Below are 18,587 nucleotides of genomic sequence, written 5' to 3'. Positions count from 1 at the left end.
CTATAAAAGGGCTTCGAATGGACAAATAAGGTCCGAGGACCGCAGAAAGTGAACTGTGGTTCTCAACCACTCATTAGAACAGTACTTCTCAAGCTTGATGCTCAGTTTAAAAGGTTAAAAATTTCTCAAATCTCCTCTCTGTGCTGTCTGAAATTCTTTGATTGATATTTCACTTATAGAAGTGTAAAACTAGGTCTACGGTCTATGGCGTTAGCTGCCACCAAGCTGGTTCCTTGGGGTTCCACGTGGCTCTGCTACCAGCTGTGTTTGATGTCGACTCAATTCTCCCACGCCTTTTTTTTTTTTTTTTTTTGCGGTACGCGGGCCTCTCACTGTTGTGGCCTCTCCCGTTGCGGAGCACAGGCTCCAGACACACAGGCTCAGCGGCCATGGCTCACGGGCCCAGCCGCTCCGCGGCATGTGGGATCTTCCCAGACCAGGGCACGAACCCGCGTCCCCTACATCGGCAGGCGGACTCTCAACCACTGCGCCACCAGGGAAGCCCTCTCCCACACCTTTTTAACTGCAAATGGAAACTTCTGTTCACACAGCCAGGCACACAATTATTTGGCATTCACGGGGCAGCAGGACATCGCTGGTGTATGAAGTCAATTTTGGTCTTATTTCCTTAGCTTGAGACACTGAAGAATCACTTACGGCGACACCAAGATGATGTCAAATGCAGGCCCAGAAATTCTACAGCTGTGATCACCTAAGAGCCGGCCCCTCGGCCTTCACCCCAACCTCACTGCACGAGCAGATCCCCTTTCTGCATCACCTTCTCCCTCTCTGCCACAAACACACACACACTGGTATCTCCCAACTGGAGAAAAGAAAACATCCTCCAGGACCCTGGTCCCTGCTTAGCTGCAGCCACGTCTCTTCACTCCTGTTCACGGCAAAATTCCTTTGAAGAGTTGCCTCTGCATGCCCACATTTCCTTCCTCTCCTGCCTGGGGCATCCCTTCCCTGCCTCCTGATCACCAGGGCATCCACCTAGTCACATCCACACACACTCACTGTCCTCCTGCCACCGGATGCTGCAGACAACTCCCACTCCCCTTCCCCCCCCCCAGGCCACACGTGGTTAGAGGCCACGCCTGCTCGCTCCAAAGGCTGACAGACCCAGGGCCTGTGCTCTCCTCTCACTAGTCCTCGTTTCTCCGAGTTCCCAGGCCCCACAAGCTAACCACATGCTGAGAACCCCAACGTCCCATCCCTGCCCCGATAGCTCCACTGGGCTCCAGAGGCTTATACCTACCTGCTCGCTGGCATCACCTGGAAGCTGAGTAGGTATATTACTCTTAACCTAATCAAAACAGACCTTTGGATTTCCTCATTTCCCCTGAATCTTATTCCTCTCAAGATCTTCCTCTCGGTAACTGACCACCTAATTGCTCACACCATAATCCCGGGTGGTAACTCCATATCTGTCTATCAAGACCCAGGCAATTCCTCCAGAATACACGCCAAATCCACCCATGTCACCACACTGCGCTGTGCCCTTCCTCGGACCCCAGCCCACCACCACCTCTCTACCAACCAGTGCTGGAGTTTCCGGACTGGTCTCCTTGCTTTCATTCTTGTCCTTCCCCCAACAGTCCTTTCTCCCCAGAGGTGCTTCAAGTCACAAATCAGATTCTGCTACTCCTCTGCTTAAAAGCCTCCAATGGCTCCCCAGCTGTGCTGAAAAACCCCAGCCCTCTGGATCGGTCCCCTGTCCACACCCCCGCCCCCCATGCTCCAGTCAGGCTAATTCTCTCTCTGTTCCTCAAGCTTGTTGCCTCTGTGTTTGCCCTCCCCACTGTCTGGAATATTCTGTCCCCAAACCTCAAGAAGCTGTCAACACCTCATTCAGATCTCGGCTGAACTGCTGTTACAGTATACTATAGGCTCTAGAAGAGCAGGTGCACACCCATGGCACCCGGCGGGGGCACTCTGCCCCCCTCAAGGACGTGAAATTTGCAAAAACATGTCAGAGCCTCTCCCTGATGCCGGGATGGCAAATGTTCACACCAGCCAGCCTCACTGCTGCAACCCTTCATTCACCACGAAGGGCCTGATTCACACTTAGAGGGGACTGCTTCTGGGAAGAGGGATGCTGCACTTCCCAGCATCAGACACCACTTCCTGTGTTTGGGGATTCCCATGGCGTGAGTTCTGGTAGGAGGCTGGGTCCCTCTCCCACTACAGAAACCAAAAGTTTAAAAGGGGAAGAAACAGACTCGTCGCACCCCTCCCCCAGCAGCAAGGGTGTAAGCCCATGGTTGTGGTGAGCCAATCAGAGGCTCCTGCCCGAGTTTTCCCACTAGGGACGCAAAGAGATAGGGGGCAGAAAAGAATCAGTGTAGCGTGCCTGAGGCTGCCATCCTTAGAAAGCCCACTTGCAAGATTGGCTCCTGGCTGGCTTGCCTCCACTGATAAAGACATTCCCTAAATGGTAAGTGTGCCTCAGCGTGCCCAGACTGTGCAAACACCTGCCTTCCTTCTGGGAGCCTGGAATTTTAGTACATGGTAGGTAGAGGGCACTTACACAATCAGTCCCCAATAAAAAGCTTGGGCACTGAGTCTCTAATGAGATTCCCTGGTAGCCAACATTTCCTATATGTGGTCACAGTAGCTGCTAGAGGAATTAAGCACATCCTGTGTGACACCCCTGGAGAAGGCCTCTTGGAAGCTCCTGCCTGGTTTCCTCCGGATGTCAGTCCGGGCATCTTTATCCCTTTACCGATTTTGCTTTGTTACCCTTTCGCGTAATAAACTGTAACTGTCAGTGTACCCATCTCTGGGTCTTGTGAGTCCTTCTGCTGAATCATCGAGACTCAGACTGGTTGTGAGGACCCGCAACACAAGTAGGAAATAAGAGAGCTGATGCAGCTACAGCAGGTGGAGCCCTGCCACACGGCATCCAGACATGGGTGGGGAACATTGTCGGAGGTGGCATTCAGTGTCTAAGAGCCCTGGAGCCCTTGTCAGATGGTTCCTGCAGGTTCTCTGGCTGCAATTCTGGGTGTCCAGCCTCCCTTAGTCCCTGACCACTGCCCAGGTTTGGCTTTCCAGCTTTCCAGGTACTTCTGTGCTGTGCAAAATGCCTTCAGTAAATCCCTTTCTGCTCAAATTCATCAGAATTGGTCGCTGTTGCTTTCAATCAAGAGCCCTAACTATCACAGATTTTGTGATATACTGGCATTATAAATAAAATTGGAATGCCCGAAGAGGGGTGGGGTAGGTGGAGGGTCCTGTGAGTCCCACAATACCAGGCTGGAGAAGTTGGTCATTCTGAGTAGGTAAAGCAAAGGGAGAGTGAGATTAAGTGCCCTGTTGTCTGTTGGACCCAAACTTTGTGCCTCTTCATTGGAGGCTATCTTTCGAATCACCCTGAGGCAGAAACAATGGGATGGGTAGGGCATAGAGACCTGTCCCTAAGACACAGAAATTCCCAGAAGCACCGACTTCATCTAGATAAGATCACTGGTTGTCACTACCAGCCCATGGAATTCACTGGAAGCAAAAACACCCGGAACCTAAGTTTTCATGGGAGCAATACTGCCACGTATTCAGCTCAGATGATGCCAGCCTATGGCTGCTCAACTCCCAGACAAACCACCCTGAAGTCCCAAACTCACACCAAGCAGGACCCAAGAGGAGGGGCTCTGCCAGTTCCCATCCATCCAAGTATGGCTGTAGAAGACAAGGACCAAGGAGGATCCTCACACGGGACATAATGCAGCAGAGCCGGAAGCTGCCAGACTGGCTGATCAAGGCAAGAACTCCTTATTATTCCTGTTCCACCAGCAACCATACCCTGAGCTTCCCTATTTTCTCCCTCTCCAAATGGGAGGTTTATTATTGTAATAACCTATTCCTTCCTCACCACTGGAGGCTGGATGGTTTGGGGGGAACACAACCAATTAAGCCATAGTCACTAGACCAAAAAAAAAACCTTATTTCAGGTGGAAGAGACGTGACAGTGTATCACCCATTGATCCCTGCAATACTTAAAGGAATATTTGGGTTGCCTCCCTGGGGAAAGGGAGCGTGTGATTTCATGAAGTCATGGACATTTCTGAAGGTGGGTGAATTATCCAACAGGTGCACTATGGGCTGAAACAATAAGGCAATAAAGGTAATTCCACCCCTTCTTTCCCACTGGCTGGCTGAGGGATGAGCAGATCTAAGCTTCCGTGGGCCAGTGAGACACAGCGAGAGATTTCCTGGGTGATTATGGGAATAAGATTTCCTTTATCTTAAGCGGAAAGCCACAGGAAGCGATTATCTTTCCTCCGCAAGGAGAAAAAGAGAACAAAGCTCTAACTGCCACTGGCAGCCACCCTCAGACCAATAAGGCCTCTGAACAGGGCCAGGCTGTAGATGGTGGAGTCGTGAAAAGCAAACTTGATTGCTCGATGATATCATTGAGCTGGCACTTTTCCTACGGTCCAGGTGGGTACTTCTTTTTTTTTTTTTTTTTTTTTTTTTGCGGTACGCAGGCCTCTCACTGTTGTGGCCTCTCCCGTTGCGGAGCACAGACTCTGGACGCGAAGGCTCAGCGGCCATGGCTCACGGGCCCAGCCACTCCGCGGCATGTGGGATCTTCCCGGACCGGGGCACGAACCCGTGTCCCCTGCATCGGCAGGCAGACTCTCAACCACTGCGCCACCAGGGAAGCCCAGGTGGGTACTTCTTAATAGACACATCATAACTGAACAAGAGAGATGAGGTTGGAGTCGCCATGACAACTATCAAGAATCTACCATAACACACAAGTTGAGATTGGCCAACTCAAGTGCCACAATTCTAAGACACCATCACCTGTAAGCTGTAACTTTGGGGAGGATGGGGGATACGGAGTAGGTAAGTGTGCAAGGAAGCTACAACCACATTAAACACACTTATCAACTGTAAGATGCATCCTTATTTCAGAAACACTAAAAGGCTGATGGAAGGGGAATAGAGCCATGTCCCAGGTTAGATGTAACCTAGTATTTGCCAACTCTGTCCTTCCATTTAGGAAGGAACCGCCATGAAACATACCCTGGGAAACACTGACACTCAAGGGACGTTACTCAAGGGACGTTACTTAGCTTGAAGGTAAAACAAAGAAGAGTTTCCAGCCACTCTGTCATGTGTCCCTATGACTATAGCTATTCATAGTTATCACCTTGATATCTAAACGCTACTCAATGCTGCAATTAGGTAACGACAAGACCTCTCACTCAAAACCCAAGAAAACAAAATACAGAGAAACAAATTTGAGTTTGATCACAGGTGACAATTTTCATAGTACACACAGGAAAAAGTCAGAACACTACTAAAGATTTAAATGACTTTAATGCAACTGTAGTGCCCTGAATGACGAAAATACAAATCATACGTGTCTACAGTGGAGAAAATGAAACATCTAGTTTGCAAGCTGCTGGTGAAAAAACGATCGGATTTACCAGCCACTTTTTCTGAAAAAATAACCAACCTTTTACCTCTCCCCTCCACTTCCCACCTTGGGAGGCTACTAAAAGGCACAAGTGGCAATGCAATGACCTTGATGTCCTCAGACACAGAGCACAAAGCAGGGCGTTGATAAAATGTGCTCAACTGAACAAACACTATAATATCTGGACGGAACAAGTGCTCTAATTTTTACCCAAAGCCTGAAGTACATGCATTTGGGAGGTTTCTTTCTACCTCATTTTCAGACTTATTCTTATGTTAAGAAAAAAAAAAAGTTTGTTGTAGAAATATAGAAAACGTTAAGCAAGCAAAAAAGACAAGAAAAAGTATCTGTAATCCCTTTGCTTAAAGATAACTGCCATTAACATCATGGGTTATATTCCTGGTCTTTTTTCCTATGCATAAACACTTTTAACCACAATAGGATTCTACTGTTTTGGAGAAACAGCACACCCAATGTTTTGTAACCTACTTTTCCCACGTACTATTATATTACTGTCATCTCCATGTTATTAAATATTCTTCAATATCTCCCCACCACCTCTCCCACCCCTGTGGCTGCATAATAAATACCCTTCTCCATCTCACTTCTCCCAGCAAAGGAGGAAAAGCTCTTAGTTCCAGCTTAAATGTTTTCTTTCACTGCGAGTGGCATGGACATATGTACACTACCAAATGTAAAATAGCTAGCTAGTGGGAAGCAGCCGCATCACACAGGGAGATCAGCTCTGTGCTTTGTGTCCACCTAGAGTGGTGGGATAGGGAGGGTGGGAGGGAGAAGCAAGAGGGAGGAGATACGGGGATATATGTACACGGATAGCTGACTCACTTTGTGATACAGCAGAAACTAACACACCATCGTAAAGCAATTATACTCCAATAAAGATGTTAAAAAATATATTTTAAAAAATCATCATGTTGTAGACCTTAAGCTTATACAATGTTATATGTCAATTATATCTCAATAAACCTGAAGAAATTCCATTAAAAAAATGTTCTCTTTCACTAATAACACGCACTGACAATTAAGACCTCTATTCCAAAGGCAGGCAGCGCAGCCCATACCAACTTCTCAGTTATCAGCAAAAACATACTCTGGAACTCAAAATCAACAGAGTTCAGCTCACTCTAGTTACAGCTTAATTCAAGAACCACGTTCATTTATCCTCAGAAGCTAACAGGCGAGGAGGAAATACAGCCAGTTCCAAGTTTAAAAACCAACTTACTGTTAATGACAGCTGCTTCCTAATCATCACACACAGTATACAAAGCACAAAAGGAATGAGAAGAAAGGATAGAAGGAAGCAAACTGATGCTCGGTTTTGCTTTTTTTTTTTTTAAACCCCACACTCCTTCCCCTTTCCTTACCGAATTGCCACTGAAGATGAAGATGAAGTTATTTAGCACTCTAATGACACCTAAAGATAAACCACTGATTAACTGAGAGAGGAAGAACATGGAGACTTAGAAAAGAAAGCACAGGATATTTAACAGATTCCCATTCTTCAAGAGCTGAAAGTAGCTGGGAGAGTCGGAAGTATGTAGAGCTTCTAATTGAGCGGGATACACATCCACCCACTTTTTCTCATGAATTGTTAATAGTGAGTGCTTATGAAGCAAAATAAGTCTCTAAGTAGCATCGGCTTGCTTTCATTTTCTGGGAAAACCAGACCAAAGTGACTTCCAGCACTAAAAAACAAAACTTGATACATGTAAATAAAAACGAACCCTTTCGATACAAACATCTTCAGTTAAACAACAGGAAAAGTTAGTAGAGAGGATCTTTGTCGTCTGCTCCATTACCTGGGACCCAAGCCTCTCTTCCCTGGAGTCCCCAGACTGGTGACACCCAACGTGGTGGCCAATATGTACGTTAAAAACTTTAAGTCACACAGATGGCCAAAAACCTGTTTAACTTTGAAGTTTAAAACATTGAAACAGATGCTCAACTTGGGCAGCTCCATGTGACCCCCAGCCAGGTGGGAGCGCGTTGTCCATCTTTCTCGCTGCAGCTGCTTCACTCCTATGACAACCCACAAGGGCAAGTCCAGCTTTACAAAGAGCTCTAAAAGACATGCAACGTGATCCAGAACTGCGCCTGAGGAGACCAGGAAGAGCCCGGCCTTGAAGAAGGCTGAAAATGGGAAATATAATTAAAATATGAAAACTGTATTAACAAAGGCAAGACCAAGAATCAGAGGCACAAAAAAGAAAAGAAAAAAAAAGAATCACAAGAGGCCCTTGTCGCTGTTCCACAGGGTCCCCACCCGGGTCTGGTCCCTCAGTCCGGAGGGACCTAGTCACACAGATGGAACACACTGTCTCCATCTGGAAGACAAAGGTGACCACAGAGGTGACCACAGAGGTGACCTGAGCCACTCAAGTGATCCATCAAAATTTCACTTCAGGGCTTCCCTGGTGGTGCAGTGGTTGAGAGTCCGCCTGCCGATGCAGGGGACACGGGTTCGTGCCCTGGTCCGGGAGGATCCCACATGCCGCGGAGCGGCTGGGCCCATGAGTCATGGCCGCTGAGCCTGTGCGTCTGGAGCCTGTGCTCTGCAACAGGAGAGGCCACAACAGTGAGAGGCCCGCGTACCACAAAAAAAAAAAAAAAAAAAAAAATTTCGCTTCAGCATTATCTGGGAAGCCCTGACAAGTCCCGGGTGATGGGCCACCACCCTAACCAGCAATGGGACTATTCCCTGGGTGTGTTCATCCCCTGCATGGGGCCACCACCCCTACAAACCCCACCAAGGGGCATCTTCACAGGATGGATTTCACATCGCAGCATTTTACACTAAAAGAAAAGTCATTTTTGAATGGCCCTTTTTTCCTGGTGAATAGGAAGCATAAAAAGAATACGAAATCTCTCAGTGGATGCTTGCCTGCCAAGAAGTCACCAAACAGTGAATTTGATGACAGCAAGGGAATCTGATAGCCTCACCATTAAACTTGGCCAGTTCTGAATCAATACGGGACTCTGAACTCAGGGACAAAAAGTCGACCAAGGCGTCAAATTTAAGCTCATTACCTGGGACGTGCTTATGTAATACAGCTCTTCTCACCTAAAGCCTAATTCAGGCCACACGGGTTCAGAATAAAACGTTATGACTATAGGAGATCTTATATTTTCATGAAATAAGTGTCCCAGATCTCTAAGCACTGCTTTTCTCTCTGCCGCAACCTGAGCCGCGGTCTTGCCTCAGGAACCAAGAATATCTCCAGCAATTCGATACCCGGGAGTAGTGATGGTTGCTAGTTTCTCTCAAAGTCAATGACAGCAATCATGAAACGGTCTGTACAACACAAGTAGAATGATTCAGAAGTCCTTACGCACCCAAGAAGAAAGGATGTGACAGGGGTTCTCAAAGGACCTTTCCTGTGTGTTTGTATGTTTTGGGGGCTTTTTCCCCCAAGTCCAAATGCTTGTCCCTCCCGCAAATTTTAATATGTTCTGGATAAGAGGAACCCTGAAAAACTTGGAAAACAGATGATTCCTGATACTGCCCACAATGAGAAATATCACTTTAAGTGTTTTTAGTAAAGAACTGACTTTTTTTTTTAGTTAATAGGAGGATATTGTTTTCTAAATCTAGTTTCTTTATCCTCATCTCTAAATTATCCTCCCATTTCTATATTCCACCAACAAGCAACTCCCAAGCCAACAGTAACATCATTAAACAGAAACAGTACAAACGTTGCCACCTATAGTCGGAAAATGAAACATATTTGTTTATACTGTGACCTGGAAGAGAAACAATATAAAAACAGAAAGTAACACTGTCACACTCCTCATGCTCTTCCTTAATCCTAGATCTTAATACTTATCATCATCATATGACTCGTTTATCATTTTAATACTCTTTTACATGGACTGTCGAAAGATCACTATGTAGTCAGGTGTATTACCAATTCCCAAATCTATCAGTAGGACAGAAACACTTATTCAAAGACCTACCACATCAAAATGCTTAAAAACTCCAGTTAGGGTCTCTTTTGACTGCTGCTACTTGTCCAGGACCCAAAATTCAAGAGCAGCAATAAAACCTGTTTGAACGTCTTCTTAACTCAAAATTAAAAATTTAACATGATCTCAATCTATCACAGAGAAATTAATTTGTTTCTTCCACCAGTCACATACTACCATGTTTTTATGGTATTATATAAATAACTGCACAATACAGAAAGGTTATGAATTATCAATGAACATACAGTTTCTTCCCTTTGGGGTGCGTGCAGAAGCAATGTAGCAGGAATTCTAAAGTACTGCTGTGATGATGTCACATTCCAAAACCATTCTTAACGTCAGAGGTTTCTTCCTTGAGATTATTCATATTTCTCCTGAATGTATACCAAGCATATGGATGCTCCCGCAATTCCCAAACAACTTTCCAAGGAAGTTTCCTGGTGATGTGGGCACTCGCTGCATTGAAGAGACAGGTGCCCAGGCCCCATTCAATCACTTCCCTTTAAATTGCATTCTGGGGACTTCCCTGGTGGTCCAGTGGTTAGGGCTCTGCACTTCCACTGAAAGGGGCATGGGTTCAATCCCTGGTTGGAAAACTAAGATCCCGCAAGCCTCATGGCGAGGCCAAAAAAAAATAAAATATAATAAAATTAAAAATTAAAATTAAATTGCATTCCACATGGAAAAGAACTTGCAGTCATCTGAGGATTCCCATTTGCCACTCTCCTCATGCCTTTGACCAAAAAATTGTATTCCGTAAGGAAATACTTTTCAGTGACGACATAATTCAAATAAACATTCTGACTATAAAATTCAGCAGACTATACATTAGAATGTCAATATCTTGCAAATTCCATAGACTCCTTGAAGCAAAGAAAAACCAACAGAGAGGAGAATTTAAAACAATACATTAGGGCTTCCCTGGTGGCGCGGTGGTTGAGAGTCCGCCTGCCGATGCAGGGGACACGGGTTCGTGCCCCGGTCCGGGAAGATCCCACATGCCGCAGAGCGGCTGGGCCCATGAGCCATGGCGGCTGAGCCTGCGCGTCCGGAGCCTGTGCTCCGCAATGGGAGAGGCCACAGCAGTGAGAGGCCCGCGTATCGCAAAACAAAACAAAACCAAACCAATACATTATATTGGCCGATTTTAAAAACTGCTTTCAAATGTCACCATAAAACCTAGGCCCTTTTAGGGTCTGTTTCTCAAATGTTAGCAGTAATGACACAGATGTAACTGGGGTAGCCCGTGTCCTAGGTAGAGAGTTCACCGACCAGCAGGGATAGGTCTGACTCAGGCAGGTACTTGGAGCTAGAATGAAGGGACAAGGCTTATGTTCCTCTGAGAAGTGGCCTCTCAGCATCCTCCTCCAGATCCAAACAATACCCAAACTGTAATTTCTGAAAGCAATCTTGTGACCATTTTTTGCACAGCTGCAAAGATGGCCTGCAGGGTTTCTCAAGTAATCTCTAGAAAACACACATGGACCACATTCCATAAATTAACGACTATTCTCAATTACTCACATGTGGCTAATCAGGTGGCCCAGCAGCTAGGTTCCCTGTTTCTTCTCTGCTGATGTCCACTTAAGAGCATTTCCCTTATTCTAGCCCTTTTCTCTAAAACAGAAGAGCAGAAATCTGACTGGCAGTTGACTTTAAATTATTGACTGGACTTTCCTGGTAGCACAGTTGTTAAGAAGCCGCAGATGGCGTTCGATCCCTGGTTTGGGAATATGCCTCAGAGCAACTAAGCCCGTGCGCCACAACTACTGAGCCTGAACTCTAGAGCCTGTGAGCCACAACCACTGAGCCCATGTGCCACAACTCCTGAAGCCCACACGCCTAGAGTCCGTGCTCCGCAAAAAGAGAAGACACTGAAATGAGAAGCCCGTGCAGTGCAAAGAAGAGTAGCCCCTGCTCACCGCAACTAGAGAAAGCCCACAGACGGTAACGAAGACACAACACAGTCAAAAAAAAAAAAAATTACTGACTGATGGGGCGTGGTGTTTGAAACTGATGACCCAGGGTTATCCCAGGCTTCCAATTAGAGTAATTAATGAATTCTAACACATCCTTCTTTTCATATTTTAACATCTCTGAAATAATGATGCTTCATGAAATCAACAGTATTATCACAGCTTGACAGCTTTTCTTTTCTTAGTGGTCGATATAACAGTGGTGCATTTTAAAATTGACAGCATCTTGGAGTAAAGAAAATACTATATCTATGCCAAAGGTTAACCTTAAATGCTTGTTATGAAGCAGGTAATTATATGCAAATGAGCAAGAAGACTCCTAAGGCTATAGGAGAAGAAGAGACCATGGCAACTGTAGCATAGCTGCCACATCTCAAGGGCCACAACTCAGACCCATTAACTTGCCAGGTGAGAATGTAGCCCCAATGAAGTCAGATTTTTACCATTTTCCATAGAAATTCCCAAGATTGAAAACACTATGGAGATAATACTAAGCAGAGTCCCTGGTCAATTGTGGCCAGAAGCCATCAGTTTACAACCCCCTGACATTTATCTCTTACATTATCCTGAATAACTTAGTTATGAAGACTTTTCAAGTACTTGGAAGAGAGGGAGCATGTTAAAAACTAGGGTTGTGGAATCAACAGAACTGGGTTCAAATCCTGGCTCTACAACTTCACTCACTCTGGGTCCTTATGCAGGTCACTTAACCTCTCTGAGTCTCCACTCCTCACCTGTAAATCATAGCATACCTCACTGGGTTCTTACAAGAATGAAATGAGTCAGTAAGTGCATAAAGGCTTAACACAGTGCCAGGTGTAGAGAAAACATATGAAACGTTAGCCAACTATCCTTATTTGCATAAAATAAAGAGGGAGGGTGTCAAAGTACCATCCCACGTCAGCCTGGCCTTCATCTCTATGTCATTTGTTTCATTCTAACCGCCAAAAAATGTAAATGCCGCATCTAAGGAAAAAGTTATCGAACTTGCACTCACCAGAAAATCTTGTAAATTAAGGATACCTTTCTGAGATGCTGTAATAAAAGATTTCAGAAGGTAACAGCAACATTCACCAGTAAACTATGCCAAAATGTGCTGCAGCTTGCCAAAAAATAAACAAAAACAAAAAACCACCAAGGCACTAAGCCAAATGCAGAAACTAGTCCAAACTGTTCTGATTCCAAATCAAATCTGATCCTGGGCCCTGAATCAGAAATTTGGTTAATCTGCTAATCCCTCCAATACCGAAAGCCCTTCGTCTGATAGCAATTTCAAATTTGATTACCTCAATGGACTTAATTTGAATCCGGGTGAATATGAACTATAATTCACCAGAGGAACCCCAGCCAGAAAGGCACAATAAAAAATAAACAGCACATGCACTCACACAAGCAAAGCCCACATTTAATCCCTTTCATTTGACAAGCTGGACAGACCTAGGAACAATGCCCTCTGTCTTGGCATCCCGCGATTTTCTGGGTTAATGCAATGCTTCATCACCAGCAGTACTTAGAGCTAAAGAGTCTTTCTGTGACGGGATACAACTAAGTGCATGCGAAACATACAATAATGCTTTTCACCAACCTGCAATGAAAATACAAACTTTTATGAAATTTGCTAGGTATGAATGCCTATTTAGCTAAGAGGTTTATAAGGTGACTCTTCCACACAGCAAGCAAAATATCTTTGTTTGTGATGATCTACAGCACACCAACTGTGTGAGCTGAAGTGAACGCCTTGGGAAAACAACCCTGCAGTTTGTTTCATCAGGCATCTACTTTAAGAGCCTGTTAAAATCTTCCATTTGTTTTCTTACACAGACTAATTCAGGAAGACAAAACAAGCTGTTCAAATTCAACAATTTCTTGTTAATATTCCACGAAGGCATCCCTGATCTTCCGAAGGGCAACCTGACAGCATGAAACCTCCCATAAAAAGCAAATACCATAGAAATGTGAAGTCATCAAAACAGCCCTGCCTTTTTTTTCCTCACCACTGGTAGGACAAGCTGAAAAGGGAAGACAGATGTGACCTGTCTTTTGGAATAGCGTGTGGAACTAAATAGTACCACCAACATGGCCACCACTCAATCAGTCAATCAATATAACGTCCTCATCACCTCTTGCCATTCCCTATACAGCCCTAAATACCCCTCCAGCAACATACAGGAGTGAACCCAGTCATACACAAACACACACACTCACACACCCTGATTCTGTTTACATTCCATCCTTCACTTTCGCCCTAGACACCAATTAAGATCATCAGTATTAACTCACCTAGACAAAAGTGGTAAGATGTGCTCTGGGTAGATTCTGACACTAACTGTAAATGCAGACAAAGCAGAAACTACACTGACATGCATGTGATTCATTTATCCAGCTGCATTTCCCAAAACGCTTTTTTTCCAGGGATTTTTAAGAATAATCATGTCATTTTTTAAAAAGACCTAAGATGAAAGGCAGCTGTCTTCATGCCCCTTTGTTTGGGAATGTGTATCTCACCACCTTTCTAAAAGCTCACTGCCTGCCCTCTACCGCTACTAATTAAATGGAGAAGTAGAGAGTGAAAGAGTAAGCTCCTCAAAGAGAAAACAGGGAGAGGAGATCCCCCTGGGTAAGTGAAACAATGTTACTTTTCACCCATCCTCAGGTAAGTGCACAAAAGGGGGGGAAACATTTTACAAGAGCCCAGCATGGCAAAATGATCGGAAACGCCAATCACATTATTTGCATTGCGATCATTGTTTGATAAAATAAATACCACAGCAAGCTTTACCTAGCACCATTAAGGGGGGGAAAGAAAAACATACCCACAACACCTTCTCCACCCTAAGACACCTATACCATTACACACTTACGGAGCGCGCGCGCACGCGCACGCACACACACACACACACACACTGCCAGGGTGGGAGAGAAGCCATAACGTGGTCGTGTCTCTCTATTAACCCCACCCCTATCACCAGAGAAAGAGGGGATCTCAGAAAAGAAAGCAGAGGAAGAAAGAGAAATCCAGAAATCCTTGAATTTCCAGACGTTAACTTATCATGAAATGCACAACCAGGATAGGAAATACCTCCCCGCTGAGTAATGCCTCTTGGGTTGTAAATTCACCTCTCGAAAGGGGAGCCAGACCTGAACGCGCGCCCCGCCAGATGGCAAACCCCTCCTACCTGCTCCATCCAGCCTGCCCGTCACGCCGCGCCAGCGACAGCTGCCCACCCCACTTCTGGCAGAGCAACACACTAATAAGAGCCGAGCGTGGCTGGTCGGGAGAGGTCTAAGCAGTGATGTAGCAGTATCTTCTCAAAAGGGGGGAGTGGGAACCCGCGAGGAGAGAGTGAGGGTAAAAACAAAGCGCTTTCCTGGCGAAACGACAGCCTCGGGGGCGTGGCTTACTTAATTCACTTCATCAATAAAAAGGATCAATTGAGCTTTCCTCTCTCCACCCACCCCGGAGGTGCTGGATCCCAGAGAGGGGGAAAAAAAAAAAAATGGCAGGGCTGCAAGCTTCCCCCAAGTTTCCAGCAGCACCTGCCCCCATCCTAGATCTCCTCCCCCCACCAAAAAGACCCCGAAATCCACACTCCTGGCTTTAGACTCTGCAAGACAGAGGGTCGGACACGCACAGCTCAGAACGTTTCACTCTCTCCCACCGTAACAAGCACACACTCATCAGAACACTTGCTGACACCATCATTAGAAAGTTCCAGGGGAAGACAATCCAGGTTTTGCCGCGGCCCCGGGCTCCCCCGCGCGGCGCGGGTCTCCAGCCGCGACCCAGACGTGACACACGTCATGGACTCCCGGGCTGCAGGGGCGAAAGGCGGAAAGTTGCCCCACAGCCCCAGGAGACGCGGCTTGGAAGAAAGGAACACTTGGGCTGAGGAGCGCACGCGCCCTCCTTCCACCCAAGGGCGGGGAGCGGCGAGTGAACCCCGGGCTCGCTGGGCGTCGCGCCGCTTTATTTACAAACAATGCGCAAGGCCGGGGGGGAGGGGCGGCAGGCTCAGGGCGGAAGAAGCGAGCACCCCACCGGGACCCCGCTCCCGGACGCTCCCGCCTTTGGGGTCCTCCTGCAGGCGCGGGGCACGCGCACCCAAGGGGTGGTCCCACTCCCCACTCCCTGCCGCCGTCGGACAGGAACCTCCCGGGGAGTCCCGTCGGGAAGGGGGCGCCGCTCACCTCGTCTTCCGAAAGTCCGTAGACCGCCTCCCCAAGCCCGGTCGCCATGGAGCCGGCCCCCCGCACGGGATCAGACGTGCTCCCGGGCTGCTGGGCTGCGGCGCGGGCGGCCAGGTCTTCCCTCCTCCTCCGGGGCCGTCCGGCCCTGCGCGCGTCCCGCCGGGCGCCGGCAGGTGAGGGACCCCGAGCGCGCGCGCCCCGGCCGCTGCCTGCACCGCTTCCTCCCGGAAGGCTGCGGGGCCTTGCGGGCCGGCGGTCCCGAGAGCGCGCCGTGCAGCGGACGGCGGCGGCGCAGTGCCAGCCGGGCTTTCCCTCCCTCCCAGCTCGCCCGCAGCTCTCCGCCCCTCTCCGAGCCTGCTCTCTGATCTCTGGAACCCGGCTCGCCCGCCCCCACGCTTGCTCCCTCTCGGCCCCCGCTCTCTCCGCCCCCTCCTACGCCTCCTCCCGCCCCGCGCTCAGAGGGGATCCTCCCCGCCTCGCCGGGGCGGGCATACGCGCCCCCCAAGCCAATCACAGGCCTGGCTGGGGGGCGGGCCGCGGGCGCGGGGGTGGTGGAGTTCGGCCCCAGTGCCCACTCCACCCCCTCGCTCCCCTGCGGTTCACCGCGGGCTCCCCGCGGACTCCCCAGCCGTGAAGCGGGTCTCCTCGGAGCTGACCCACCCTCCCCTCCCGCTCCCGCTTTCCCTCTGCTTTGGGGAGCGGGCGGGTTGGGCATTTGGGGCCGCTGAAGGCATTTTCCACAAGAAAGTCCATTTCTCTTCCCCGAGGTCTTTTCACCAAGACACCTGAGCTCGCCGTAATTGTTAAAGGGGGGGAAGATGGATGTTTCTGGACCCCTTTAAATTGTTGGCAAGCCTAACTTGGGTGCTTTGTCGGCGCCCCGGAGCCGATCCGCCCGGCCCGGCCGCCAGCCGGGAAGAGGCTGCCCCGGTGTGGCCACAAGTCGCCACTGCCTTGTCAACCTTACACGGAACAAAACCAACACAGCGCCCGCTCCGAGTACACACCCACCCACTCGAAAACAGCGTGATTCTTTGAATAAAAGGCAGCTCTTTTGTGAGCCGCAACGTGAAATCACAGGCTCAAGTTTAAGGTAATCCTCTGCATATGCAAACCATTAAGACGTCCCATTAGCCACGGTAAGATTCTTCCCACATCCCAGCTACTGCTTCTCTAGCAAGTAGTTCATTTAATCCATCAGATTTATAGGAACGCCAGAGACTAGTTTAAATAAGAGAGAAATTCGTCACTCGACTTTTTCAGGAAGCCTTTCCTTAAATTTAGATGTTAAGTACAGTTGTGGGTTCAAAAAGAAAACAGAAACAACATGCATTTGCCTCTGAAAAAACATCAAAGTGCCTTCTTTGGTATTCGCAGGGTGCCTTTAGGATTTTCATTCAAGTTAGTTGTTTCAGAAAGCAGAACTCACGTGATCCAAACCGCAGCTACTTTGCTAAGTATCTGTTTGTGCCCATCTAGATCGTTTTCGAAAGAAGGGAAACACTCATCCTCTAACGTAAGCTCTCCTTTGCCTCCCTACGACATTACTGTGGCTTAAATGTGTGCCATACTCAGGATTTTTTTTCAAGACAAAGCCTCTTGGAGTCAACCCCGTACTCAGAAGCCTTCCCCACCTATCTTGAGCCATTAAGTCCACAGTACTTAGATGCCACAAAAGCCCAACTGAGAAAAAAATCATCTTTAGGGAGGCACAGTTCAAAAGACAGTTCTCTGTGCATTCTGTCCAGACCAAAGTTTTTCAACCTTTTCAGGCCTAGAATATTTTTCTTTTCATAAAGATTTACAAACACACACACACACACACAGGCACACACCCCAATTCTAATATGCTCTTCACCGTGCCTGTGAGTTATACAGTATAGGAGTCCTTGCGTCTTTATCCTCGCTAGCCAGGTCTTTGTCAAGTTCTGTACAGTTTATATTATGGGAGGGAGGGTAATCTTTTTAAAATTTTTCTAATAGAAAATTATAATTTCTAATTACACAGGACACCCTTCCTACGGGCCTAGAGGAGCACAGTTCTGGACTTTATCTTTGGGTGAGGCTGTATCATCTGGGAGCTGTAGGAGTGTGTCCCACTTCCTCTCCCTGTCCTGTTGCCATGATTCTGCTCCAACAACCCCACCAGGGCAGTCTACACCTGCCTGCACTCTGGGGTCATGCCCTTGGCTTTCCCTAAGGGATGATTATGAGAAACTACAATATGAAACTTGCCTTATGTCATGTATTGTAGAGGTGTTTATATAATCATGATCTTTCAGCTAGGTGGTTTGTGACCACCTAGAGGGGTGGGATGGGGGTGGGAGGGAGGGAGACGCAAGAGGGAAGAGATATGGGAACATATGTATATGTGTAACTGATTCACTTTGTTATAAAGCAGAAACTAACACACCATTGTAAAGCAATTATACTCCAATAAAGATGTAAAAAAAATGATCTCGGCCTCACAGCAAAAAAATAAAAAAATAAAATCATGATCTTTAACGTTCAGTGTTTCCTGTAAGAACATAAACAAGACATTTATTTCAGACCTAGGAGGAAAAGCTTTCCTCTAAGGAACTGGTAAGCTTTTCCATGACGGATGACAAGAATTATTTCAACTAATTTTGTTTTGCTATTAACTTTGGCCACCAGGAAACTCAGGACCCATTTTATGGCCCTAAGTCATAAAAGAACCCCATAAACAACAAAATCAATCCCCTGTGTAATTATGTACCAGCTTTCCCCCAGTACAGTGGTTCTCACCCCTGGATACACATTGTTATCATCTGGGGAGCTTTAAAATGACCAGGCACCCAGTGGCCAGCTTAAGAGAATATGATTTCATTGGTTCACAGGACTGATGTAACTTTCATAGGAGCACAGGCAATGGTAATTTCAATAGCTTCCCAGGTGATGCTAATGTCCCTGTAAGATTGAGAATAGCAGGCCTGGCCAGTGGTTCCCAAACTTGGCTGTACAGAGGAACACCTGGGGATGTTTAAAAT

At 47.3% G+C, this 18,587-nt stretch overlaps 1 protein-coding gene across 2 annotated transcripts in view; it reads right to left on the bottom strand.

The window, feature by feature from the left end:
• NEDD4L (NEDD4 like E3 ubiquitin protein ligase) overlaps positions 1–15,909 on the bottom strand; it is a 355,791-nt gene extending 339,882 nt beyond the window's left edge. For both annotated transcript variants that reach the window (XM_082641144.1, XM_082641145.1), the window contains exon 1: positions 15,580–15,909. In XM_082641144.1, the coding sequence (XP_082497270.1) occupies positions 15,580–15,627 (48 nt within the window). In that variant the 5' untranslated portion in view covers positions 15,628–15,909. The remainder of the gene's footprint in view (positions 1–15,579) is intronic.
• Between the last annotated feature and the right edge of the window lie 2,678 nt (positions 15,910–18,587).

Source organism: Mesoplodon mirus (assembly GCF_964341445.2).
Source record: "Mesoplodon mirus genome assembly, chromosome: 13".
NCBI classification, from domain to species: domain Eukaryota; kingdom Metazoa; phylum Chordata; class Mammalia; order Artiodactyla; family Ziphiidae; genus Mesoplodon; species Mesoplodon mirus.
Note: the sequence above shows the minus strand (reverse complement) of the source record. Positions and strands in the feature narration are given on the sequence as shown.